The following is a 26,628-nucleotide window of genomic DNA, read 5'->3' on the forward strand; positions in this document are numbered from 1 at the left end:
TGCCGTGCCCGGGAAACCTTTTGATAACGGCAAGGGGGATGCGCCTGGGCTGGCAGGTGGCCAGGGCATCGCCGCTGTTTCTGTGCAGCTGTACGGGACAAGCTGGAACTCCAGCGCGAACTCGAGTGGAAGGGACTGCGACCTGTGGATGAGTCCACGTGGGAGCAGGACACCTCGAAGCGTCTGTGGCCGTGGCTACGCCGGTGCCGCAGCAGGTACGCCTCTAAGGGGACTGTGGCCCACGGCTAAGGCCACGCTGGAGAAGGTACACCTCGAAGCACCTGTGGCTGTGGGTAAGCCCATGCTGCAGCAGGTACACCTTGAAGCATCAGTGGCTGTGCGTGAGGTCAGGCTGGAGCACCTCAAAGCGTGTGGCCACGGATAAGCCCACGACAATCTCCCAACCAAAACCATCTGCAGCAGCCTAAGTAACGCTGAGAGCATTCTTGTATATCCAGTAAGTAATCCGGGGGGAGAGAGGGTGTAGTGGCAGGGAGAAGAAGAGCTATCAGTATGAATTTATGGAAGCAGTTACAGAAGTTCAATGTGATAGCAACAAGAAAAATCTCTCACAAAGACAACTTAAAATGACTTTATTTTTGAAGCATATTAGCACAATATTTACAAAATTTTGTCAGGTTTCATAAATAAACACGCTCTTGGGTAAAGACTATAGATCTCTAAATATTTAAAATGTCTATATATTTATACATACACACATACATACGCACACAAATGGAAGCATACACTTAGGAACAGCTTTGGTTTTAAATTACTGGTGGGAATGGGCTGGGTGTATCAATGACTTCTTCAGCTCTCGCTTTTAAATTTGTACCCGCAAGAAATCCAGAGCAGAGCCCTTAACACAACAACAGGACGCTGGGTTTCTCCCACTTCCAGGGCAACTGAGACTGCAGCCTGTACATGGCCACCGAGCTCCTCACATTGCAGCAATGCCTAGTAACAGCTCGGCCTCATCCCACAGTGACACAAACGGGTTCTACTGCACTTTGCTTTACAGAAGTTAACATAAAGCTATTATACAAAATGATTTTTATAAGGCAGAATACCTCAACAGAATTCCAGCTGGTTTGTTTTTTATTCCTCAACTGCTCAACTTTCAACTTGCCAGATGGAATCACTAGTTACACATAGGGAGCTCTGCACAGTACTTAATCAGGTAAATTCTTACACCGAATTGTTAGCGGAGAGTAATCTCCCATCTTTAGGTAGAGATTGCTGTGATTATGGAAAAACCTGTACCAAAAGATTCATATATAGGAGCTCAAATCTTACATGAATACTCCCACTGACAAACTTGAAAGTATGACAGTAAGTGTAAACCATACAGGATGCTTCAATGTTTTATCACATGAATAACCTTCTTCACTGTGGCCAGTTCCACTGATTTTAGTGAGGGCTGGGCCATGGGTTGCTTTAAGCAGCTCAGTCCCGCAGCCCTAGCAAGAGGACTGTTTATGGGAGTAAATATTGTAAAATCAGATACTTCAATTTTATTTTGTTGAATTCTTGATGCAAGGTGTCTGCATCCAGACTTGGAGCTCAACAATGCAGAGATGTGAATCTCTGCAACATGCACCCACAACATGGATATGAACCTCAGTTTACAACATCCAGCTCTGAGACATGCCAAATTACTTGGAATCTTTAAAAACATGGATTTTATTACAGCACTGTTTGGCAACAGCTTTCCAAAGTTTTTAATTGTTAGAAGGAGAAAACCATGTGCACCTTTGAGATATATTACCTTAGTACAAATAGGAGACAGTGTCAAGATTTCTACAAAGTATACAAAAAGTCCAAGAGAAGCCAACTACATTGGCACAACTCTCAACACAGTTGTAAAACGTGGTAAAATCTCATGGAATGTGCAAATCCTAGAAAATTGATTTTTAACTGTACCACTTACATATATACAGAAACTGAGCCTCCTCGCTTCTCATCAGCTCCTCCTACTTATTTTCTGGTTTATGTATTTGTGACATAATGGCATTATCACAAACTTGGGTCGGAAATTAAACAGCTCCTTTTTCCATTCAAGAAAGCGGATTTTAAAACTCTGTCAAAAATACACTAAATAGGACAACTCCTACTTTTATGAAGCATCCATGAGTTTTACAAATTCACTGAGTTAAGAAAGCCTGAAATTGCTTCCAGTACCACACACTGCACAACATGAACACACACAAGAACCACATCCAGCATGAAAATTACTAGCTGCTGTGCTCCGTAATTCCAGTGCTGAATTAGGCTCCAACAGCTGAGCAGCTTCTCATCAAAGAACATGGAAGAGGCACGGAGAGCTCGCTCTCTCTGGACTACAATATTGGCCACCAGAGCATACATGACTACCATCCACAGAGAGGAATACGACTGTTTCGTGGAATTAGGAGAACTTTGTCAATAACATAATTGGAGCTGGGAGTAAACTTTGTACTTACACAAAAGTTGTGTATAAGCATTTTATTTATTTTTTTTATAAAAGTTTTGCTGAATGTCAGAAAATACGTATTTGGACAATCTCCACTTTCTGCTTGTATCATAGACATACGACCATACCTTGCCCATGCACACAAATAAAGAAAACAACAGTCTATATGGTACTGCAATCTTGGGGCTGAGCAGGCCCCTTATCAAAGCAGTGACTAATGATAGTTTTTGAAATTTGAAAATAATACCACTAAGGATTACTGCAGGGAGACCCCATAGTGGGCAAACAGTGCTTTTTATATTCTCACCCTCAACCACCCCATATATACCATAACAAAAGAAAATAAAGATCACATGTGGGCAAACACACATGTTTCTCGCTACAGCTGCTGTGACTATAAAATTACATCATTTATATCAAAAGCACTTTTGCCACACATGCAAAACAACTAGTTTCCTGAATTTCTTCTCTTTGAGTAGTGCATCTTCAAGGCCACGGTGTATCAACAACGGTGTACTTTTCACATATCACACTGCTCTTCGGTTCTGGGAATTAAAAAAAAAAAAAATTGTGTTGGGTAGAGCAGCAACACTTTGTGTTGCCTACTCAAGTTACAGCTTAAAAAAATTACTTCTTTTTATTTCAAACTTCGAAAGCATGCTTAGCACTCAAATAATGGAGAAGAGCAGTACTAACAGCAAGTGATGTTTCAGCCTCTCCACAACAGAAAAGTGGACACTGTCTTGGAGCTCCAACTCATGAACTGGAATAAGCTGTAGTGGCTCCCAGCCTTCGCTGTCTAACCCATCCTGTCTCTACTCCTAATGCTGGTTTACTTTCACATGCCATTTTGTAGGCTAGTGCGCTTCAGCATCTGACTCATCCCTTCAGCATGTGTGTGAACTTTCAAGAGAAGGTTAAGGTAGAAAGCAGGTAGAGCTCAAAAGGTTCCTGCCTCCAGCTTGCATGTCAGAGCCCTTGCGCCTGACCAGCAAAACCTTCTGTTATTTTTAGGAGCCATCTTTCAAGGCAGAAAAAGCAGACAGACTTCTAACCCTACACTAAAAGTCAAAATGAAATGGATAATTAGAAATTTCTGTGCTTTTGAAAGCTCTACCTAAGCACCAGAAGAGGAGGCAGGTTTTTATAAGCCTAAATGAGACCCAGGAAGAAACAGTCAACTTAAAGAAGTTGGATCTCCAAGCAAAACTCTACCTTGTTCTTTAGCGGTATGTGGTAACCATATTGATCCCATCCTTATCTCCCTTCCCGTCAGTTTTGAATGCAATAGACTGGCAAATATCTATTTGTTTCATGATCTCAAACCACTGCCGTGAAGAACAAGCAATAGTCACTTCTGAAGCAGGACGTACCTTCCACTACTCCTACTTCAGATGATACTAACTGCTATACATTTTATCAACGCATTCAGGAGACACCAATGCAGTTGTCCTTTGCAACTGCAAGTGCTTGTATTCCTATTGATTTAGAAAATAATCCTATGGCATATTTGGATGAATCATGTAGTAGTCATAAGTAACATAAACCTAGCAGTACATGGTATTTGTAAAGAAGCCTGTTTTTAAAATCAACTGATATACCTTTTTCCAATTAGGGCTAACTAGTACCTCATTTATTGTCACATTGTCAATTCATGCTTTCTAGAAGTGGCATGACATAAGAATATTTCAAGTAAATTAACAGATTTAGAGTGACCTTACTCTTTATCCTGACTAGCAAAATGTTGTATTTTGATGCAGGAGTACTAGGCTAAGGGTGTAGTGATACCCCGTGACAAGCTTGCTCAGTTTTCAGGAAGAAACAGAAGTACCAATAGCATCAACAAGTGTTCTTTTACCCTACTCCCACGAAAAAGAAAGTACAGCTTCTGAATAGAAAAGAATCAATAAAAGACTGTTTTCATTTTCAAACCTGAGCATCTAATCTAAAATTTAAGCTCTTCAATGAGAGCTGCAGGAACCAAGAATCTTTGCAAACTTGGCTACCCACTTTAGGTACCAGTCTGGGAATTTTGGGCCAAGTTAGTACAGTCTCTCTCATTTCATGCCTTATTATATATTTGGAGAAGTCTATACATGTAGTCGGTATTGCAATCTTACAGGCTGTTATAAATTCAAAGGACTAATCGCAGCATTGAGGGCATTTCAATAGGAAGAAATCTTAAATTAGGCCAGGACACTGCAACATACATCTTTCTTTACAATATCTGGTAGATCTTTAAACATCAAGCATAGCCAACGGGCAGAAGCCACAGTGCACTTCTAGATCTTAAAGTTCAAAATTCAGGTTTGTCAAAAATAAGTTGAAGTTAGTTAAGCAGATCTTAAATTTTATTAAGATGTGTTTCAGTTCTGTTTGTTTTTAAACACTACTATCTGACCCTGAAAAATAATAAACTGAGAGAAATCTGATTGGAATACAAACAATCTAACAAAACCCAGAGAATTGAAATAACATCTGAAGGGCAGGAGGGGGAGAGAAAGTCTACTTTTAAACCACTTTCCTGTGCACTTCCAAGGCAGATCACCAATTAAATATGTAGAGAAGGCTTAGTCATATAAAGAACAAAAGGACCATACCCCAAAAAATAAATACAACAACCCACCACTAATTAAACAGTCCATGCATCTGACATACTATATGAGCACAAAGGAAGCATACAAACTATTTGACCTTCCACATTTGATCAGAAACATACTATTTAATAATTCCCTCTGACTCATCCTTTTCATTGTGTAGAAATACACATTCTTCCCCTATGCATGACACAGAAAATACATATTCTTTCTTTTCAATGAAATATACTGTGAATAAGAACAGCACCTGCACTGAAACCTGTCCTCCAAGTTTCAGCATATTAGCACTGGGCAACTCTAAACATCAAAATCCCCAAATACATGTTAATTAAGATAAATATCTGGAGACATTTTTGGACTTACCATCATTCTAACATCACTCCTTTTGCATCTTTAAAAGCCAAGCAAATGTATTAGTAAGAAGCCAAAAGTGAGAAATGCTTCATAATTAATAGTCAGATTAATTCTAAAGTTCAGGTTAGAAATTGCTACTACTCGGCATGCCAATTAGTGAACAGAATAGCAAAAAAAAAAAAAAACCAAACCCAAAACAACACCCCCCCACCCCCCCCAAAAAAAAAAAAACCCAGAGTCATCCTTTTCTCACTGTAAACTTCCCCCATCTTAAGCCCTATCAGTTTTACAACTGTATGGTACAGTTTCCCCAACCCCAAAAAATATCAAAAGAATAGAGTGAAAAGGATAGATTTTGCTATAATCCTAAGTGTGCCACCAAGATAAATGCTTATGAAGAAGAATTAACAGCAACTTTCAAGACCTGTCCCTCTTTTCCACTTAAAAGTTGGACTTTTTGCAAAGCAAAGAGGGTGGATTGGATATAATATCCTGAGATATTAAATTTGTCCTAGAACAGTCAAACAATGCCACTGGCTAGCAAGCACAGTAGCATAGACCAAGGAGTCTGGAGCTGGAGGCATAATTTCATCAAGAGAGCAAACTCTTACTGACTCAGAGCCACATAAGTTGACGTACCAATCTGCCAGCTCAGTGCTGTTGTACTGAGAACTACAATTATTTTTTGACCTTTTCCCATAATTAATCCCTGAATTAGAAGATAAGCCTTGAATATCACCTACCATTTAGTGGTTCTTCTACAGGTTTCTGCAAAACATTTAAAAATATATATATGTATAAAAAGCCTTCATGTTTACTTTTGGCTCGCCACAGTTAAATTACTCTAATTGACATATACAGTAAGTAGTGATTCTACAAAAATGAAGAAAGCTGAACGTTAATAAAATTAATGACTAGAGTTTGGGGGGGGTGGGGGGGTGAAAATCTGTCAATAACTGCATTCTCCAGATTATTTTTCCACACTGTAAATTTTTCCTCACACAAAATACCTCTAGGTGGCAGCAAAAGGCATGCAGATACTACTTTTAAGCTCTAAAACCTAACTGATTATTTCTGTGATTTGATCAACGGTTAGAAATAAAGCAGCATGACTGAAAAAAAAGAAACAGTAGCCAAGTAATCAAGTGTAAATCTCCTCAAAAGGAAATACACCACAGTTGTGCATTTAGTCTGGTAGACAATGATCAGAAACAACACACGCAATCTACAGAAATGTTTTAAAAAAAAAAAAAAAAATCAGTAATCAGTTAAGATGGCAGATTTCAAAATACACACCTTTTCCCTCTCAGACTCAAGAAAATATCAAGCATCATTTTATAAGTGTGCCCCAGTGTCAAAATTAAGCACTTAACTGACATTAAATTTTCCATACTCTTTAGATTACACAGAATCAAAGTGTATTTTACTTCACCCCTATTTATTGCTTCACACCTATTTACTGCCTCAAAGTACAGCAATATATGCTGAACAGCCCTTGATGGAAACAAGCAACATATTAACACACTTAATTTTCCACTAGGTCTTTCTGTAACTTCCATAAGTTCATGGGCACAAATTATTGTCACCTGAATTCCTCTGTATCTGATGCTCCACTAACTGCAGCTGCAAAAAACGTATTTTTAGTGGTTGAGACTTCCAATGGCCTCTAAGTTTTAAAAATTTCTTTTTCTTTCATTCTTGTCTCCAATTCAGAGAGTAACATGGTGTTCACTACTACATAACTACTACATGGACAAGAGGAAATGGGCTCAAGCTGCGCCAGGGGAGGTTTAGGTTGGATATTAGGAAAAATTTCTTCACGGAAAGGGTACCTCAAGCATTGGAACATGCTGCCCAGAGAGGTGGTGGAGCCACCATCCCTGGAAGTGTTCAAAAAACGGGTAGATGTGGCACTTTGGGACACGGTTTAGTCTAGTCTACCCTTGATTGGTTTAGTGTGGACTTGGTAGTATAGGTTAATGGTTGGACTGGATGATCTTAAAGGTCTTTTCCAACCTAAACTATTCTATGATTCTATAATTGTGGCTATTTCTTTATTTGCCAAATCCTTGCTGCAATGTAAAACCACCTTGTGAAGAGAACAGCTCATAAAGAGAACGGAGTTCCACAAAGGATTTTATTTAGCATGTTGGTTTCTATTGCAGAGCTTAGTTACAACCAAAAACTAGGTTAAAAAAAAAACCTCCTCTTGACCTGTTTGCTTCCATTCTACAAGTAAACATGAGCCTGTCAGATAAAGGCAAGATTGCGTTTTGAAAGAAGCTATCTGTAATACACGTCTCAGCTCATTTTTATAATGTAATGAACTTTGTGAACCTCCTTTTTCTTTTCTTTTTTTTTTTTTTTTTTTAAAAGTCCGTGCACTTATATTCCTTTTATAAGTAAGAGACCAATCCTCTGAAATACTATTCCTTAAAAAGAAAAATGGGTGAGAAAAAGCAAAGGGGGGAAAAAAAAATCTGTTGTACTAACTGGGTCAGCTCTCCTGCCTCACTGTTAGAAACCATCTTTCTTCAACAGCTGGGTCTTAGGCTGCAGACTGAAGAGGAGACCTGGAAATGTGTCTCAAATGATGGCTGCCAACCAAGAAATGGGATGTCTTTGCATTTGCCTTGCTCCCCTGCTACAAGGAAATTTTACTGGTATCTTACAGTTGTGCCCCTTTACTTTCTTCTGCAAAACTCCAGAAATCAGGCAGTTCACATTCATGGATCACTAGAAACCACTGCATAAGTCTGTGAAAATTACTGGTTTAGGAATTATTAGAATTCAAAAAAACTAACTGAAAAATTTAAAAATTTAAAAAAACAAAGTGCTTTTCCATTTGTTCTGTGTGACCTAAAGACAGATGCTATGCTTTTAGAAGGTCTCATCAAATTAGGGGGCATTACAGGAAAATAAGAAAAGAAAAAAAAATCTGATCAAGGCTATAGCATTCATATAGCTGGGAATTCAAGAGAATACTAAAGGGTTCTGATGTAAAAGACCAGAGAGAAAAAAAACCCTAAGTCTTTGTTATAAGCTACCTAGATGAAAAAATTCAATGGTATTCTGCACTCACCTTAATGAAAAAGCATTTTCATTAAGGTGAGCAAAAAGTCTTTATAAATTCATGTGAAAGAGTGCATTGCAAAAGAACACCAAACTTCCCTTCACATCCACCACCTTTTTGTGGCAGGTCCTGAAACTCCATTTGGGCACAACAGTCAGAGTAGCTGTTAGGTAAGGGTGGCAATTACAGTACTATAGACACACTCAATAGGGACAATGAAGACCACCAACTCACTCAACATTAGACATCTGTTACACAGCCAGAACTTTTGCTTGCTACCAACCTGGTCTGAATTCGAACTAGTGAAGAAAGGTTCAGTATCTCACTACAATCCCCTGAGCCATCTAGTCACCCCAAATTTATTAATTTTAAGCTTACCCCTGGACGAGGATGATCTTTCATTCTGGAACCTAAAATAATTACAAAAAAGTGACCAGGCAGATTAATAAACGTCATGATCAAACAAATAAAAATAGCTATTGATAAAACTGGAACAGAGTAGCAACACACAAAATTCCCCTATCCAAAACTACTTAATATGATGATCTGCAAATACTTAAAGCCTCTAAGCACTCCTCTGTTTAGGAACTGAATAATCTTATCACATACAGTCTGTGAATTGTCTCACTCGTGCATTCAGCTCTACAAATTAATTACGCTACATGCTATGCTTTGAGCTTACTTTGGTGTGCTGGAATCTACCCCAACAGTCATTTGACTTCTTCAACCAGCATAATCAAACTACAAATGCATTATTTATGCAGACCCTTAGCACACAGCATCGAAGTCGTATATATGAATGGCCCAAAGTCAATAAAAATTACTTTTATTGTTGTTAGAAGACTTGCTTCACCTCTGTTGCATTTTTGACTCATCTTCATCTATCTCAGATATCAAACATCAGGCATTCTGCCTTAATTTCTTCTTTAACGGAAATCCTCCCAGTCTCAGCATCTATTATTTCTGACCATGCCCACACATGGTGTGCACATACTAAACCTGGAAGACTGCATAGTTCAGCACAGACTAAGAACTGTGCTGACTGTATACACATCAGCTTGTGTGTGGAAGCAGTACATCCTCAGTTGCATGGCTCTGCATCCAAACTAACAAGTTGTTTGAAGAGCCTTCATGCACAGCTTGAAACAAATAAAGTCACTCTGCTCTCAGACCCAAGCTGTAAAGTCCACATAATGTTATGCTGTGGTGTGCCAGCTTAGAGATGTCTGCATCATATTCCAACCACACAGCATTGCTGTGTTTTTTGCTGCTTTAGCAGGCCTGACTGGCTTTTATACCTTTAAATCTCTCATCTTTTTGAGATCTGGTGAACAAACTGGTTTCTGAAACAAAGCACTGCTACTCTTTGCTCCTGGCTTTTAAAATTAAGCATAAGAAAAAATAGGATTCACTAAAATGGAAGGTGTACATTCAAATTGCTCTTATTTTAACGTACCTCTAACCAGTACAAATCGCTAGGCAGATTTTGCTTCTTTAAATCCATATTCTGATAAGCTTTTGTCTGCACCATCCCATAACCCATTCTGTAGAAGCCTTGAAATCCTTTTGCTCTCTTCATTCTAAGCTTCAGCTAGCCAACTGTGTAAATGGAGAGCTTAAACAGCAACATCTGTCCTACAGCTGAAACACTCTTACTTAAAGAAACCTGGTTGTGTTGATCTCAAGACAGTTTATTATGATAGCCTGTAAATTTCTTTACTCAAGATCCCCCCCAGTCTCTATGAAACAAAGCCAAAATATAGACATTATTTCAGTAATTTTTTAAACTATGTAATTGTGAAATCACACCTTACATACAAATAAGCTATGTCTACCTCTGAAAAGTACAATAGAGAAAATTGCGCTTCTGAATATTCAAGTGCCAAAAAAAAACTAATGCAGAATATTAGTTGCTACTTACCCATAACAAACACGTAAGCCAGACTAAGCAAATTTGCAATAGCCATAATAGCTAAGCCAGCAATCACAACAGACCCATGTAAGGGAGGACAGGCTGTTAAAAACACAATACAAGAAATTGCATCATCTGACACAAGTAAAAGTACAAAATTTGATTTTTGTATGTAACTGAATACTAAAATAAATAAGCCTGATAAAAACAGATGTGATTAATTTCTCTTTCAAAGCTATCCCAGAACTACTTCTGCATCTTTATTTTCTGTATACACTCTTTAATGATACAGAGGCATTTACTGATTTCTCCTGCTTAGCTGTACTATTCTACTACAGTTTAGCTATTGTCATTCACTTCAATTGACAACATTCTTTCATTAATTGTATTTTACATTTAAACTTGCATCTTCAGTTGTTTTGAACGAAAATTGCATTCGATTACAGAATACGATACTGTTACTGATAAAAGAGGGTAAAAAAAGGGAAGAAGGGAGCAGAATATGAGGGTAGTTCTGAGGCAAATCCACCACAGACAACAGGCACGCTCCACGTTTACAGGGGTATCACAGAGCAGGAACAGGCTATTACAACCTAACCACAGTTCACTACAGAAACTCCTTGTTCTCTGATCCTTGTTTCCAGGGGCTTGAAGTCATTGCAACTACCTGTGAGCTCAACCTAGGATGAGCTATTTCTACCAACCCTTAAGGGTCACTGAGCTAAACTTCCAGATACAGATAACATCTACCTTACCTGACCTGTGAAAAGGTCACCCTGAAAAACTAGGGAGACTTTCCATTTGAGAGCACAATAAAAACATCCTCCATTTTGTATTACTCTAGAGGATTAATGCTTTACCAGAAATCTCCCATCAGTTTATTTTACTATTACATTTGACAACACTTAGGTGCCCCTTACAAATACTTCTGTAAATACTAAACAATAAGCATAAAACTCAAATCACAATTCCACTGAAAGGTCTATCATTTCACCCAGATTAGACAAACCTTTAGAAACCACTTTGAGGAGAAACAGTTTTCTTAAATCCCTAACCAAACAGATGATTAAAATGAAGAATGTCTCTAAGAAACAATAGATCAGGGGTATAAAGTGCTTCCAATGAACACAGTATGTTTCCTACTATCAAATATACTGCCAAGGATGCCTAGTCCTAAATTCACCCTTTTCTCAGCTGTGGGGCTTTCTGGTGGGGGGAGGGGAAGGCAGGCAGGGGACAAAGGGAGGGTTAGAGGCAGAGATATGGGGTATCACTCTCTGTGTGTGTAGGCGGTGTGTAGTTGGTGTTCCTTTACAACAGGGACTGGTTTTCAGTGCTGAAACAGCATGCCAGCCACAACCAGACTTAAAGCAGTCCAAGAACGCTTCCAAGTTTACTGTCTCTGCATATGCCTTCTTAGGCTGTTTCAATGGTATTTGTTTCCCAGCGACTCGGTTATCAGTTGCATACAAGCGGGGATTAACAAGGAATTTCTGATTTATTCACTGAACATGAGAAAATTATGATGACTAGTTGAGTTTCTAAATACCCTAGGCCTCAGTAAGAGTAACAGTAATAAAGGTCAACGTTGGGTTTAGGTGACACTTTAGAGCACTAACTGTTGCAAAATTAAAACAATTAACTTTTTTTTTTTTTTAAAAGCAACTGCTCATAGAATGCAGTCATGCTGGATATAGTCACACTAATGAAACTGATATATGTAATACAGCCTTTGGGCTACTCTTCTTTCATTGGATAAAAGAGCATTAACACAGTAGTCCTGAAGTACGTTCACAGAAGTTACTTGCTAACACTCAATGTAGTGAAGCCATTTTCACAGCATTCTATTGTTACAAATAAACAAACATCAGGCCCAGACAAAAGTAAAAAGACACTTTTACAGAAAATAAATTGCTTACCTGAGACACACAGTGCAAAACCAACCATGGCAATTATGTAACCAAGAATCTGCAGGCCTATCAAAGCAAATGTGGCTTGTGGTAGATTATCGAAAACTGGGAAAGGCAGAAAGAGAAACAAAATTATCATTTTTAAAGATTAACTAAAGAGATACAAAAGGTAGGTCATTCACATAAAGCTAGAGGTCAGATTCTCCTAAATTCCAAGCTCAGCCAGCCAGCGTGGTAACAAAACTCACAAGTCACTGCGGAGTCACTCAGGGCTCTTGCATGTATACACACACACACACAAAAATATATGTAGATATAAATAAAATTATAAATAAACCATAAGTACAAAAAAATGAAACACATGCATTCTGAGAGTTAGTTATTCATCCCAGTCCCAAGATCCAGGAAGGAAGAGTAGGAATCAGTCAGATGTTCTACCTTGAATCTCATTTTTCAAGCAGGGAACTTATACTTCTTCCCTGAAGCAACTTAGCAAACAAACACAGGTTAAAACATTTTGTTTTGATATACAAGGAAGGTCAGGAACCCAGCATGCTATCATAGCACCTATTTATAAAAATGAAAATAGTATGTAGATTGGGGGGGGGGACACGACAACAGGACACGACAGGGGTGGTTCAGTTTTTCTAGCAGTATGTTCTTGAGCTAGTGAACAAATAAATACTCACCAATTCCAAAGATAAAGTATTGAAGTGGTACCAAAATCACAGCAGGTCCTACAATTAGGCCAAGGCCAGCTTGTTTCTGTACAATATAGCCATCTGCAAACATTTGTATGGAAATTAGTAAAACAGAAATCCTTGATTGGAAAAAAGCACAAAGCAACAAAAGTAAATCATTCGTATCGCCAAGTGGTTAGGGTCCAGAAAAAAATCCCATGGAAGCACCAGAAGTCACTCCCTAGCCACTAATATTCACCCAAGGTAGCAGGACAGAAAATAGAAATAAACTTGGGAGTCTGTATCTCCCTATGATCTCTGAAAGCCTGACGACGACAACACTGTTTTTGTTGTATTCTGTAATTTTATTTTTTATTTTAAAATTAGTAGAGTGCAATTAATAGGCGGTACTAGCTTCCATACTACTGCATGGAAGAGATTCATTTGTGCTCTTACTCCCTTAAACTAGGAAGGCAATTTTAATACACTTACCTTGGACAAAAAGAACAGTGCCTACAACAGCAGCAATTGTGACAACGACACCTGCTACAATAAAGCTCATTTTCTTCTGAGGTACAATGTCATATTTGAATGCTAAAGACGAAACAAAGAGAGACAGAGAGGAAAACAATCAGGCATACAGATTCTCTCACTAAAATACACAGATTTTATGATTAGGACTGTTGTCCTAAAAGAAACAAACTCCTAAAAAAATAGAACTGTAAATATTACCAAGACTTCATTTGTTTTCATTGTTTGATATGGTTAATATGGCTTACTCGGATAAATGAAACCTGGCACTGGTGTTTTAGTCAAATTCTTAATCCCACCTTCTATAAAATTCAGGTGACATTATCAAAATAACTTTGGGACATGGTACAGATTAATTCAAGTAGATGAACCACTGGCATTTAAATAATGTTACAGTGAATTTGTTACTCAGGTGAGTGTCAGCCAGGGATTTAGAAATTCCAGGTTTAATTCTCTTCCCTTGTGACACTTGTGTGAGCTCAGACATACCACCTCTATGCCCAAGGGAACAGGATGATGTTCCCATCTCACCAGAATGTTGTGAGAATGAGTGGATATGGGGTGACCTACATGTTCAGGTGCCATAGACAAGACTAATTTTCAGTAAAACTGCACTGCTAAACAGCTGCCATCTCAGAAACGGCTTATTCCAGTGGAGGGTTTCAAAGCAGCAGCACTTTAGTAGTCTTTGGAAAAGAAGGAACAGTACAAATACAACATCATAGTAAGGCGTGTTTGTTTCTGCCTTATACAGTGCTAAAACTAAGACACAAAAAAAGGCAGCTCTTGCTCCAAGCTTGAAAATTAATATACCAACAACCTTGGTATATGTTGAAATTGGTAACCAGAGAACGAACAAATACTGTAAGTAACTTCAAAAAGAAAAACAAAGAACACATACAGAATTAACATCCCACTTACATGCACTGTGTTAGCACAAAAAAAAAGTATCACAAGGATACAGTAAATATTTTAGAGGGCACATATGACAAAATCTTTAATAGCATCTTATCTGTGGAAGGGTTACAGAATATTCTCTCTTGTAATTAAAACTCTATCTTTCATTATATTCACAGTGTCTAACACAACAGGATCCCAGTCATACTTCCAAGTACTACTGTTATTTAAACCAAAAACTCATTTGCAATAGTAGTAATACTAAAAACTTCCTGCATATCTGTACTGGCAATCCACATTTTTTCATATTATAAATATGCTAAATAAGGAAAGCAAGACACAAAGGCAAAAATAAGTAATGCATATGCTACACTTAAATCCTAAAAGCCAATCCCGTAAGCAAAAAAACCCAAAAAACCCCACCCCAATCCAACCAACCAAAAAAACCCCCAAAAAACCAACCCCCCCCCCCCCATAAAACACAAAACCAAGAAAACATACATTCCCAAGCATTACATGGAAAAATCAAGCCCAGTTTAACAAAGTATTTAAAGGTTTACCATAGCATTGCTGGATTCACAGGTTAACTAAAACAGTGCAAATTAAAGGTGGGTGGGGCGGGGGGGACCAAACCAAAACCAAACAGTAAGTACACCCACATTTATTAAGTTAGAGGTAACATGACTACTTTTCCCCAGAGAGGTCACAGACCTTGCAATAAAGTGCACAGATGCAATAAAATCAGGCTCAACTTACTCCTGTAAAATGACAGTGCTTCTCCATGAATGTATCCATGCTTATTTCAGGACAACTATTACTTCTCTATCAAAATGCTAAAAATGTTGAAGTTCTGCTACGAATGGAAGGCAATCACAATTCCTGAACATATCAGAACAAATCAGAGACTCCTTAACCATTATAAACAATAACGAAAATCAGGAATCTAACACTATGGAAGTGAAATTATTTATAATATGTATGTTAGTTGTCAACCTCTGACCACCGATGGTCCTTTGAAGAGTCACATACCACTTGCAGAGGTTCATGAAAAGGTAATAAAGGAAATTATATAGAGATGGCTGAATATGTATGCGATTACTATAAATCACTGAGTGTGATTTCTTTCCATTTCTTATGCACTTGACTCTAAGCAGAAATTTTATTTTTTTTTTATTTTTAGAAGTCTACAAATTGAAAAAGGCTGAAAAAACCTCAAAGACTGATATAACAAATTGCACCACAGGGAACTGTCTGAAAGGCTAGGACATGAAGCACACTCTACATTGCACACATGTTGGACACCAGTGTATAAAGAACATCTAAGGATGTCTGACACTGGTGAACATATTGCCTCTGAAAACATTTAACAAAATCATTGATGTCAGTGTTAAATTATAACTCAGACAGTGCTAAAAGACTAATGAACAATTTTACATTAAGAAAAGAGCACTATCTTTCTCTAATATTGATTTTATGACCATGAACGTGTTTCTGTTTGTAATGATTCAATGTCACGGTGAACCAACAGTGAAGAAAAGCTCCCTTGTTCTAACCAATGACAGGAGACATTATCAACTATACCCCACAAAAATTACACACATGCATAAAAGCTCACCCTTTGCAACAGTACTGGCAGCAGAAACGTTACCATGTGACAGACTAGCTCTAAACACAGACCCTTTACGCTGCATGTCATACCTTTGTCTACAAAGACGTACTGCTGCTAAAAATCTTAACCCCAGGAAGCAACCCCTGGCCTCCAGGCAAATAGAGCGGACTGGCCCAGATCCCACTGCTTAGGGCTAGACCCCCCTTCAACATAGTGCCTGCATCCACACTGCATTACTGGGGCACCGTGTGGCATGCTGAGACCCCAAAACACACATCTTTTTGATGAGGTCATGTTTGTTTTCAGTTCAGAGGTCCCAAACTCTGCAAATGCTATGCCAGACTAGTGTTTTCGTAGCTTGATGCCAAAAACATATGTTACACATCCTGAAAGAGTGCAAAGCTCACTTCTCAGGAAATGGAAGACCACGTAGCACTGAAGCGTACAGCTTGGTGCGCTTACTGAGGAAGCCTGTAAGTAACAGTGCTTATCAGGAACTATCTTGAGAACTGTATACGAGTTAACTCTCTCATGGTGTTAGCTGATTCATGACAAAAGAAAACCCAGAAATGAACGTAAGTAACACAGTGTGGATAATCAGGAGAGGATTCCAGAGCAAACCAAACACCACGTTACGTGACAAAGACGACGTACCACCCCTCTGTTATTACCTGGATCAATTCTACCAGACATCTTTTAGATGTAAGCACCATCTTTCATGTTACACAGATGCCTTTATGCAAGCAAGTGATTTTAGGATAAATCAATAATTGAAAAGAATTAGAGTCAACACTTACCAGTAACACGTAACTGAGCCAAACACAAAATAATAGCTAAGATCAGCAACGCTATGATGACAACACTTTCCACTAGAAGAAACCATGATCCTAGAGAATAAACAAAGCAAAACGGTAGGAAGAAAACAAGAACTGAGGTTATTAGCTTTACACTTACTGCTCCTTTTAGGCTATGCTTTAGATTGCTCAATACTGTATGTAATAGTTAGCATTAATAGTTATAATAGGCTAAGAAAGCTATGACTTCTACCTATGTATTTTTCACTCTGCTGTTGTGTGTAACGACCTATTTTTTCAGTATTTCTAGTTACCCTAACATTTTCCAACCTGGAGGTCTTAACCTCCGCTGCAGCAGAGAATATGTTTATCCTATTGTCTAGCAGTACAAGCTAGTTAGCTTGTGGAACTACAAAGAGCACAGTATATCAGAAAAATGGTGTATTTAGGCTAAATGGGGAAGCTGGGCAAGATATAAAAACTCCAATTTGATGCTTCCCCAGCTATTCCATTCTACTTCCAATTGCTGTAACTCCTGAAGAAATCCAGATATGTGATAAGGAATACAGGAGCTAACCTAAGTGAGAGGGAAACACTGCTTTGTTAATTTTAGAAATCACACGTTTTCCTTCAGGTCTTCCCACCATTGTCCATACAGCTTTTTTTCCCTTGCATCTTGGATGCTTTAGGCTGTTCAGTCACTCGTGCTGCAAGACCGTGTAAGCCACCTTCCAACATAGAATTCTGAAAATATCTCTACTGAACTAGAAAATCCAGTTGATTCTTGCATCTGTGCTCATAGCTTCATTTAGACTCACTGAGTCCAAAATCTCCATTTCTTACATTATACTTGCCATCATTCCTCTGCCTGCACACTTGCTCTCAAAGAAATTTCTAATCCTCATTTAGATGCATACTCCTTGTACTTACTCTCCACATTTAAAAGCTGTATCCGCAGCTCCAGAAACATGGAATTAAGTAGCAATACCTCACAACTTTCTATGCCAAGTAAATACCTTGAGGACAGTTTTAAAATCACAAATTCCCCTCTCCCACCCCCACCCCCCCACCCGCAAGGGGTCACATAAGAAGATACTGTGGCTACAACATAAACAGAAGGTAATCACAAAATATACTAAAGGCAGAGAAAAGAAGGAACATCTGCCAACTTTCTTATTGCCAAATGAAGCCAAATTTAATGAATTGTTTAAAGGAAGGCTTTTTGTTTCATTTGCATTTTCAAAAAAGCAACTAATATTGAACAGTAACTTCAGTGCACAGTTGCCATTCTCTAGGTTCGTCAAATCTTACAGGCAAATCCCAGCAATGGTGTTCAATATAACTGAGAATTATTAATGAAAGTATCTGTAAGCAGAAACTGAAAAGCAGCTTCACTTCCTCTGTAGCATTTCCAGATGATGCTACCAAGTATTACAAATAGAAAAAAAGCAGCCATGAAGCTTGTTATCTGCTAGGACTTCAGCATGCAACATGGAACCACATATGGTCCAGTCTCAGAGTCTAAAAGCACTTACTGTATGGAAATGCTTACAATACTGCTGGTACATGCAGCATGCAATTAAGAGAAAGAGCTGAACACATCCTCCTGGTAATACATTTCCCTTACTCTGGTGCTTCATAGCAATAAAGTAAACTCCTGGTGAAAAGTATTGTTTTGAGAGCCAACATAAGGAAGTAATTTTCAAACTAACACGAGAGACTTCCAGACACGGGGCGGGGGCAGAGGGCGGGAGAAGGGAGGGAAGGGGAGGGAGGGAGAGGAAGCTTTACGGTCACTCTCCTGTGAAGATAACTGATCAGGAAAGAGTGTGCCCAAAGACAAGGGCACTAGCATATAAGTCTTGCTCACTCTGCTACCCACTTCCTATGTGAATCTAGTAATTCTGTGAAGTGAGATGGCAAATAGTTGGCTCTTATAAGACTATCTTTGTAAAAGCATCAATTGGAACACATTAGTAGCGACAGCATGAATTCATTGCTCAGAAACGAGAGAGTGAAGACTGGTACAGGATTTCTATTATTGACTAACCCTTTTCAAAACTCACTTGTTACACTTTCTTCTATTAACTTATTATCTCAAGAGTCTCTCTTAGAACAGTGAGGAACAAATAACAAAATATTATGCAGAAGAATGTAAAGAGAGAACAAGAGACTGTTTTACCTTCAGCTAAACCCTCAAACATAAGACTAAGTTTTACATTTTCTAGCATATACTCTCAAACCTAATGTGACCTCGCAACTATAAGTTCTTCACCAACCACATTTTTCCTTTGGTGTTGGGGTGCTTTCCTTGCCGCAACTGAAAACTAGAAAATGAAATTAGAAAAATTACATCAGTTTCCTGCTTTGTAGTCTTTATACTGCTTTCAAAATTCTAAACACAGAGAAAGTAAAAATAAAACACTAAAATTTGCAATCAGGACTTGATTCTACTACATCCTCAAGCCTTGTTTCCTCTTCTAGAGCTTAACACTGAATGGCAAAAACAGTCCCAAAAAGTTGAGTAAGCAAGAAGCTCCAAGACAAGGAAGGAAACTGCCTACTCGTCTTCCCTGGTTTTGCAGTGTTCTTAGAAGGGAATGATTTTGTAGCATCCTCACTCTCTCAGTGGCTGTGCCCCTCTCAATCTGTTTCAGGATCACATTTGTCTTGCAGTGTATATGGTTAACTCAGTAATCAGACCCAACTGTGAATTACACATGTTTGCAGCAGGCCACAAGTAACATCTGTTTGAGCTTCATAACTATTTTAATGACAAATGGAAAAACTAATAGCAAAAATGTCCTAGGACAATTCTACACTGTATGGGTAAGACTCCATGTGCTATGCATATGTAACATATTTAGTGCTTCTGAGAAACTTTCCAGAAGCAAGGAGTAAGTCTCCTGTGCAGAACAGATAAACAATACAGATGAACGTTCAGTGAAACTGTCACCTCTGCAGAATACTAGACAGCCTGCACATGAAGAGCAGACCCTATTATTCAATAGCTGAGGTGCTAAAGCACATGCGCTGTGTCTGACAAGATACGGTAAAATGGCTCACTACCTGAGAAATTCATCGCTTAGCCACTGTTACTTTAGACATTGTCTTCTGAAGACAGCATTTAACGCTAGACAACCGTAACAAGTTACCATCTAGTAGTAGCATTTTCAACCTCACTGGAAAACTGCACACCTTCAGATCAAGTTTTAGAGCTCTTATACAGAATTTCTATTAGTTCTATCTGTAATTTTTCCAGCGTAACTAAAGATTGCAAGATGCAATTCTTAAAGCAAAGATCTCTGCAGCCACCGTGATAGCTGTATACATCTCAGTATTACAAAGATATTAGGAACATGTTGCAGTATGTAATGCAATAACATGAGGGTGCTGAAAATAGCACCAACTATATAATCTAAAAGATGTGGGAAAGCATAGATTTTACTATATTAGACAAGTGATCTTCAGACATTATTATAGAATGAAAAAATGTGTTCAGATCTTTCCCACAGAAGCACCCCCCTATAGCTTAATCCAAAATAACTCATATTAGCATTCAAGTTAGAAGGCCTGGGTGCTACATTTTTTGTATTTTCAACTTAAAGTAACACATTGTCATATTCATTATTTTTCTCTTTCCTGCAAGATTTTGCTTGTTTTCTCTCCCAACACGTTCTAAAACAATGGCAGACAACTCACCTGAGAGGTTTTTAAGTTCAACTGTTGTTTCTCCTTCTCTGTTTGATTCCGTTACTTCGCAACTGTAATTTCCAAAATCTGCTTCCGCACTGTCCAGCATTAGAGAGGCATCACCCTTGGGTAAATCCGCCTGAGATACTAAGTTAGCTGATTGAAATGCTTGATCTCTGAAAAACTCCTGTCTTGCTCCATCAAAAGAAAAAAATCCTTTTCCTTGTTTTTTCCACGTAACAAACATGACACTCACATCGTTCTCCTTTAGATTAGTCACATAGCAAGGTAAAATGACAGTTTTATTACAGTCACTTTTTCCAACAAAATCTGTCACCCTAAATATCAACTGGGCAGAACCTATAAAGAAAAATGAAAATTGACACATTCATAATTATTTCTGAATATAAAGAGAACAAAAAAAAGAATTAAAACATGTGACTTGGGAAAACAAAACAAACTCTCCCACAAAACCACAAAAAGAGAACCATGCTTTAAGGGAGTAACAAAGGAAGGAAAAAAGGCATTATTATAATTCTACCACAGCCCCTCTACACAGACTTAGCCATTCTCACACCCATTTAATGTGCAGATTAACATAACAGATCATAAACTGAAAAAAAAAAAAAAGTAATAGAACTTTGGGCTATCACTTACTTGGGACACTTCCCCTAAAATGCCATACACAGAAATACTGCATTAAGGCCTGGTTTCTGCAAAGCATACACATAACATTAACCACAGGTTGTCCCACTGATTGTCCCAACTGTTTGTTGTTTGTTCCACAAATCTTTGCTGCTGATCACACAGGTATCTAAAAACGGAGGCCCAGGCATCAGCTCCACACAGGCATCCTCCACAGTTTGTTAAGGACAAGGGGAAAACAATTCTACTTTTACACTTTCGAGAGAAGGCAGGCAAGGCAGCTTAGTCAACAACGGTTTGTCATTTGTTCCTTCTTATCTCTGAAGGTGGAGCCAAACGCCCATAGGTTTAGATCGCTTCTTGCAAATTCTCTCTCTTTTCCTTTCCGATGGAGGAGGTGCATGCACAATACCATATTTTAAATAATATTATTACTTACTCAGTGTTTGAGTGTATACACAATAGAACTGAAGAGGGAGAATTTGTCACAACAAATGTCCCATATTATAAATCGCTGTGACCAATGCTACTAACGATAGCATTCAATGCAGGTAATGAAAAATCACCACCACACAGGATTATGTTATCACTGCTGGGTTTTATCATTTCTCTCCCACACGGCATCACAGTTCTAAAACAGAAGTACTGACTGACCACTGTTTCAAAAAAAGACCTAAGTCCTATGCTGAGATCTTATCTGAAACGAAGACCCATTCATCAGTTCTTGAGAATATCCCAAATTATAACATCAGTATTTAAATTACACCAGGAACCAGAAAAAAGAGGTTAATTAAACTAACTTGACTGAAAAACATGAAAGGTTTGAATCCTGTATTTTTCCTCATTTGTGTGAAATTGTAATGTAGTTTAATAGCTGTCCTAATAGTCCTTGCTCCCCAAAGTCCCAGTGGCATTAATCATTCAAAATGCTTGACTATTATCAATGTAATAAAACCAAATATGGGAAAAGATACATACTGTAAAAAAAGATCACAACCCCTAATACTGTAAGCACACAGACTTACAAACTGGAGTAGCTCCAGTGACTTCAGAGGAACTACTGGTATTCACATGTTTAAACCAGCTCAGAACTGTGATATGTATTTGATGACTAAATTCAGTTAGGGGAAAGGGAGGAGAAAAAAACCCAACCAAACAAAAAAAATGAATACAACTTGTGTCACTATTTGCAGTAGCTCAGTTTTTTCAAAGCAACAGTCATCAATTTAAAAAGCACTGATCCTTGAAACATTGCTTTAATATTCTCACACAAGTCACTGGATCACTACTGAATATCAAAGACTTATAATAAACTGACTAAGTATGCATGACAACACTTAACAATGAAGAAAGAATTATTCTCTGGTTTACTCATTGCATTGCATTTTTTTAAACTGTACCTCAAAAAATAAAAGTAACAAAAGTAGAACAAAAGGAAACTGTACCCAATTCCCAAACTATGCACTAATGAAAAATAAATGCACACAATTAAAAGCTGTAGTGCTTCAGTGATCCCGCCTGAAATAATTTTCACATCTGTTTTATTTTAACGCTACCTCATGATAAAAGATTTCTGAGTGTGGGGTTGTTGGGTTTTTTCTTTTTTTTTTTTTTTTTTCCCCTCCTTTAGAGCTAGCACATTTAGAATTTGTAGGAAGAATTTATTCTCTGCTGGCTCCATGACTGAGAAAGGTGATTTTCAACTAAAGGAAGCAACTATACTTCCAAATACTTACCAAAGCAAATAAAAAAAAAAAAATCTTGAAGGAATTAAAAACAAATTGATCACGATCTTCTCACTAGTATTAGCACAGAATGACAGGGAGCTGTAAATTACTGATTCCACTGGTTTGCTGTTGTGTTGTCTATGAAAGCTGGCATATTTTGCCTGAAGCCAATTAAGAAGTACTCATGTGAACTGCTCCACCAGCAGAGCACTGGGGAAATAACGAGCAGGCTGCAGACAGGCACCAGCAGAAGCACACAGGCAAGTATTTGCAGGTTTTGTCCTCTGCAAATCTGACTGCTTTAGTAGAAGGGGTTGCAGTGGCTGCTATCTCACTAAAGGGAACCTGACTGCTTACTAGAGGTGATACTTCCATTGCCAACTTCCGATGTTCTTCTGGTGGTATGAGGAAGTCATCAGAACCCTTCAGCAACGGCTCCCAAATCCTGCAGGCAGCGGACTACTAGGTGGGCTCCTAGCCTCAAACTTTTTCAGGGATTATCAGCTTACAGGTGTCACATAAAGGTGACAATTTTAGAGCCTCATACTAAGCAGTTTGGGGGGGCCTGCTTCTGAAGAATATGCAGTTGTGAAGCTGCCACAGGAAGGTTGTTTCAAATGATACCTGTAGTGCAAATTTGGGAATACTGCACATTATGACAAAACTGGCTAAGCTTGGTAGTTGCACCTGCATTTCTCACTGACTACAAAAAATGGCAGGACACTCGGCATTTAAGCCACTCTACCGCTAACCCAGGAACCCAGAGATCATTTAGATACTAGCTTTAAACATGCAGGTTTAAGTGTGCTGCTTCCTGACAGAAGAACAACGGGGCATCTGCACCTCAGTGAAAGTGCTGTAATTTTTTTAAGTCTCCCTCCCCCCACCAAGTTTCTTCTTCAGGCACAGAAAAAAAGAGGAAGTTAGCTTGCGAGATACCATTTACATACCAGTGACACCCAAACTTTTAAGATGGAGAAATGTCGTCAAGCCTAGAAACCGTACAGCAGACGACCAGTTCGATCATGGTTATTTCTTCAAGAAAGCACAGGAAGCCGAGCCGCCCTAACGCCACTAGGCACAAGACGAGGAGCTCGGCGCTGCTCACGGCGTCCCTCCTCTCCCCCGCAACTTCTGCGAGAAGCAACCCACCGCCACACCAAAACGCGGGGCGGCCGAGGGAAGCGGGAAGGCGCAGGGCTGGAGCGCACACCCCACCCACCCCACCCCACCCCCGCCCCGCAACGGATGGCGACCCGCGGCTCACCAGGCGCCTGCTGCCAGCGTCGCTGCTCGGCGGTCACCGGCGACAACCGGCAGCTGCGGGCAGGGGCGATACGAGCCCCCACGGCGAGCGGCGAGGAGCCGCAACTCCCCCCGCTCGCCCCCGGCAACCGCGGCGGCAGGGCGGGCAGGTGCCGCGGCGCTCGCCCGGCGGGACCGGCCGCCTCGCCTCACCTCGCCTCGCCTCGCCTCGCCTCACCGGCCCCGTCCCCCCCCCCCCCCGCCCCGCCGCCGGGGCGACACCCGCCCCTCCCTTCCCCGCACGCCCAAAGGCTGCGCCGGCCGGAGAGGCGGCTCCGCCCGCCCGCCCCCCTCACACCGCGCACCCCCCTCGTCCCCCGGGGCCTCGCCGGGGCCACTTCCGGGGCTGGCGGGGCGCCCGCACCGGAGCCCGCTGGAGGCGGGGGGGGGGGGGGGGGGGGGAGGGGGTGGGCGGAAGGTGCCTCAGGCCCGGCAGCCGCGGGTCAGGAAAGGCAGGGAGAGAGAAAGACGAGAGGGATAGGACTCACCGGCGCCCGCGGCGCTGAGCAGCACCCAAGCGGCCAGCAGCCACATGGCGGAGCGGCGGCGGCGGCGAGCGCGGCCAGGCAGCCCTACGGCCTCCGGAGCCCGGCGCCGCAGCGGGCGGCTCTGCCCAAGGGGGCGGGGCCGGGCGGGGCGGCCGGGGGAGGAGGGGGCGTCCCCCCGCCGCTGATTGGCTGCGGCGGCTGGGCGGGGGCGGGCACCGGCGGCCTCGGCTCCCTTGCCCCCGCCCTGTGCGTGGGTGTGGGGGTGCGAACGCGCCGGCCGGGGAGCGTGGGGGCCCCTCGCGCCCCGCCCGCGCGGCGGCCCAGTTCCGGGAAGCGCGCGGGAGGGGAGGCGGGCCCGCAGCGGCAGCGGGCTCGGGGCCGCTCCCCTGCCGGGGACGCCGAAACAGCCCGCGGGAACAGCTTCAACAGCGCTCGGGTTTTGGTTTTTTGGTTTGGGTTTTTTTTTTTTTTTTTTTAAGTAATTATCAGGGCGTATTTTCCTTGGCCGCTCGAGCTCCGGGCTCACGGTGTTTTGTGTTTCTTCGCGTGCGCGGAGGCGAAGGTTGCGTTCTGGGTAAACGGCTGAATCAAAATGGCTGCCTAAGATGGCCGGGGCGGCGAGGGGGACGGTGCCGAGCCCAGCAGAAGGGGAAGCGCTGACAGGGCGACTCCTCGCTCGCCCTATTGATTTTGAACGCGGTCAAAACCCCCTTGGGGGGTATGGGGGGGGCATCCCCTCTCCCGCCAGCCGCTCCAGCCCCCCTCCCGGCGGCGGCTGCCCGCAAAGGGCCGCGGCCCCGCGGCGGGGAGAGGCGGGAGGGGGGCACGGCGGGCGCTTTTGGATTCCGCCTCCCTTTCTCCCTCATCGCCTGGCATTGCGCCTGTAAATAAGGCGGGGGAGGCGAACAGAGGGGTTTCTCCTTGCCGTGAAAAGCCGCCTGGAAAACCTGCCCCTGCCAGCGGCAGGCTTGCTCCGGGCCCAAGCGATAACCCGCCCCGCCTCGTCCCCGCTTCCCGCACGCCGGGGGCGCGGCAGCGAGGGGCAGGCTCCGCCGCCTCGGCCCCTCCCTCCCGCCGGCCGCCACCTCCGCGGCGCTTGGCGTTTCGGTAAGGTAGCAGGCTGGGACGTACAACTGAAACAAAGTTTTTAAAGCTAGCACAAAGCACAGAAGAATTTGTAAGGGATGTGTTGTTGCCCTTCAATTAAAAGCGGGGATGAATGTTTTCTTCCTACGGCTGGAGTGATAACACATTTGACTACTTCGGCAATGTGTCAACAATTTCTTTTTTTTTTTCCTCTGGCAGTAGCCCTCTTTGGGCTATTTTTTTTTTTTAATGGTAGAATTGTCTCAAGATTTCGGATCTATAAATACTTGCACCCTAAATGCATACTTTGTTCTCAGGCATATGTGTTGTCGAAGCATTAAAAAAGGACTGTTAAATATATTTGGGGAACACACACACATACATATATACGTATATGTAAAATGTTTTTACAAGTCCCAAAGTTCAACAGAGGATGAAAACCAGGGCAGAATCAAAATTCCGCGACAAACTGAATTTCTGTCTTTTATGTCTCACGTGGTTTTACTACGTTTATTTTTTTTTTTTAGCTGCAACATTAGTATTGATTTGGGTGGTTCTTCACCCCCCTGCTTCCTGAGACTGTTCTCTTAAATCCTTCCCCAGCCCTCCTTAAGTGTTAATGGATACCAATGCCTTGACTACTGCCTTTGTTTCCTCCAGGTATTTATAAAGCGCTCAGACATCCTCCAGCATTCAAATTTAGTAAAAAGCCTTGAGCAGTGGGAGCCATCTGACTCCGGAAATTATGGAAGCAGCTGATCCTGCTGCTGCCAGACTGATTCAGATGATGTTCTCCGGAGGCCAGAAGATAACGGGCTGGAGCGGAGGCTTGTAGGGAAAACATGTCTGCTTCAGTCATAGCTCATGCATCGGTG

The 26,628-nt window shown here is 41.0% G+C and overlaps 1 protein-coding gene across 4 annotated transcripts; it reads right to left on the bottom strand.

Annotated features, from left to right (window-relative positions):
- Positions 1–578: 578 nt before the first annotated feature.
- On the bottom strand, positions 579–24,713 carry CD47 (CD47 molecule). 4 transcript variants are annotated; one of them, XM_075727308.1, is made up of 12 exons: positions 24,668–24,713; positions 20,512–20,862; positions 19,089–19,136; positions 16,813–16,902; positions 13,471–13,572; positions 12,988–13,080; positions 12,308–12,403; positions 10,398–10,490; positions 8,855–8,886; positions 6,147–6,171; positions 5,413–5,440; positions 2,960–2,997 (listed from the first exon to the last, which is right to left on the bottom strand). In XM_075727308.1, the coding sequence occupies exons 1-11, from the start codon at positions 24,711–24,713 to the stop codon at positions 5,415–5,417; spliced, it is 1,002 nt and encodes a 333-aa protein (XP_075583423.1). In that variant the 3' UTR covers positions 2,960–2,997; positions 5,413–5,414. The 4 variants fall into 4 exon arrangements, with proteins under 4 accessions (XP_075583433.1, XP_075583429.1, XP_075583423.1 ...); XM_075727315.1 differs by lacking the exons at positions 6,147–6,171; positions 24,668–24,713 and having other exon boundaries at positions 2,980–2,997; positions 20,512–22,357; XM_075727314.1 differs by lacking the exons at positions 5,413–5,440; positions 6,147–6,171; positions 24,668–24,713 and having other exon boundaries at positions 2,940–2,997; positions 20,512–22,357.
- Positions 24,714–26,628: the final 1,915 nt, after the last annotated feature.

Source organism: Pelecanus crispus, chromosome 1, assembly GCF_030463565.1.
Source record: "Pelecanus crispus isolate bPelCri1 chromosome 1, bPelCri1.pri, whole genome shotgun sequence".
Taxonomy (NCBI): Eukaryota; Metazoa; Chordata; class Aves; order Pelecaniformes; family Pelecanidae; genus Pelecanus; species Pelecanus crispus.

Excerpts from the sequence above, each read along its gene's own strand:
- CD47 (XM_075727308.1), bottom strand. The coding sequence starts at position 24,713 with ATGTGGCTGCTGGCCGCTTGGGTGCTGCTCAGCGCCGCGGGCGCCG. Across the intron at positions 19,137-20,511 it reads TGAACTTAAAAACCTCTCAG|TTTTCAGTTGCGGCAAGGAA; the intron begins GTGAGTTGTCTG and ends TTCATTTTCTAG. Across the intron at positions 6,172-8,854 it reads AAGATCATCCTCGTCCAGGG|AAACCTGTAGAAGAACCACT; the intron begins GTAAGCTTAAAA and ends AATGTTTTGCAG.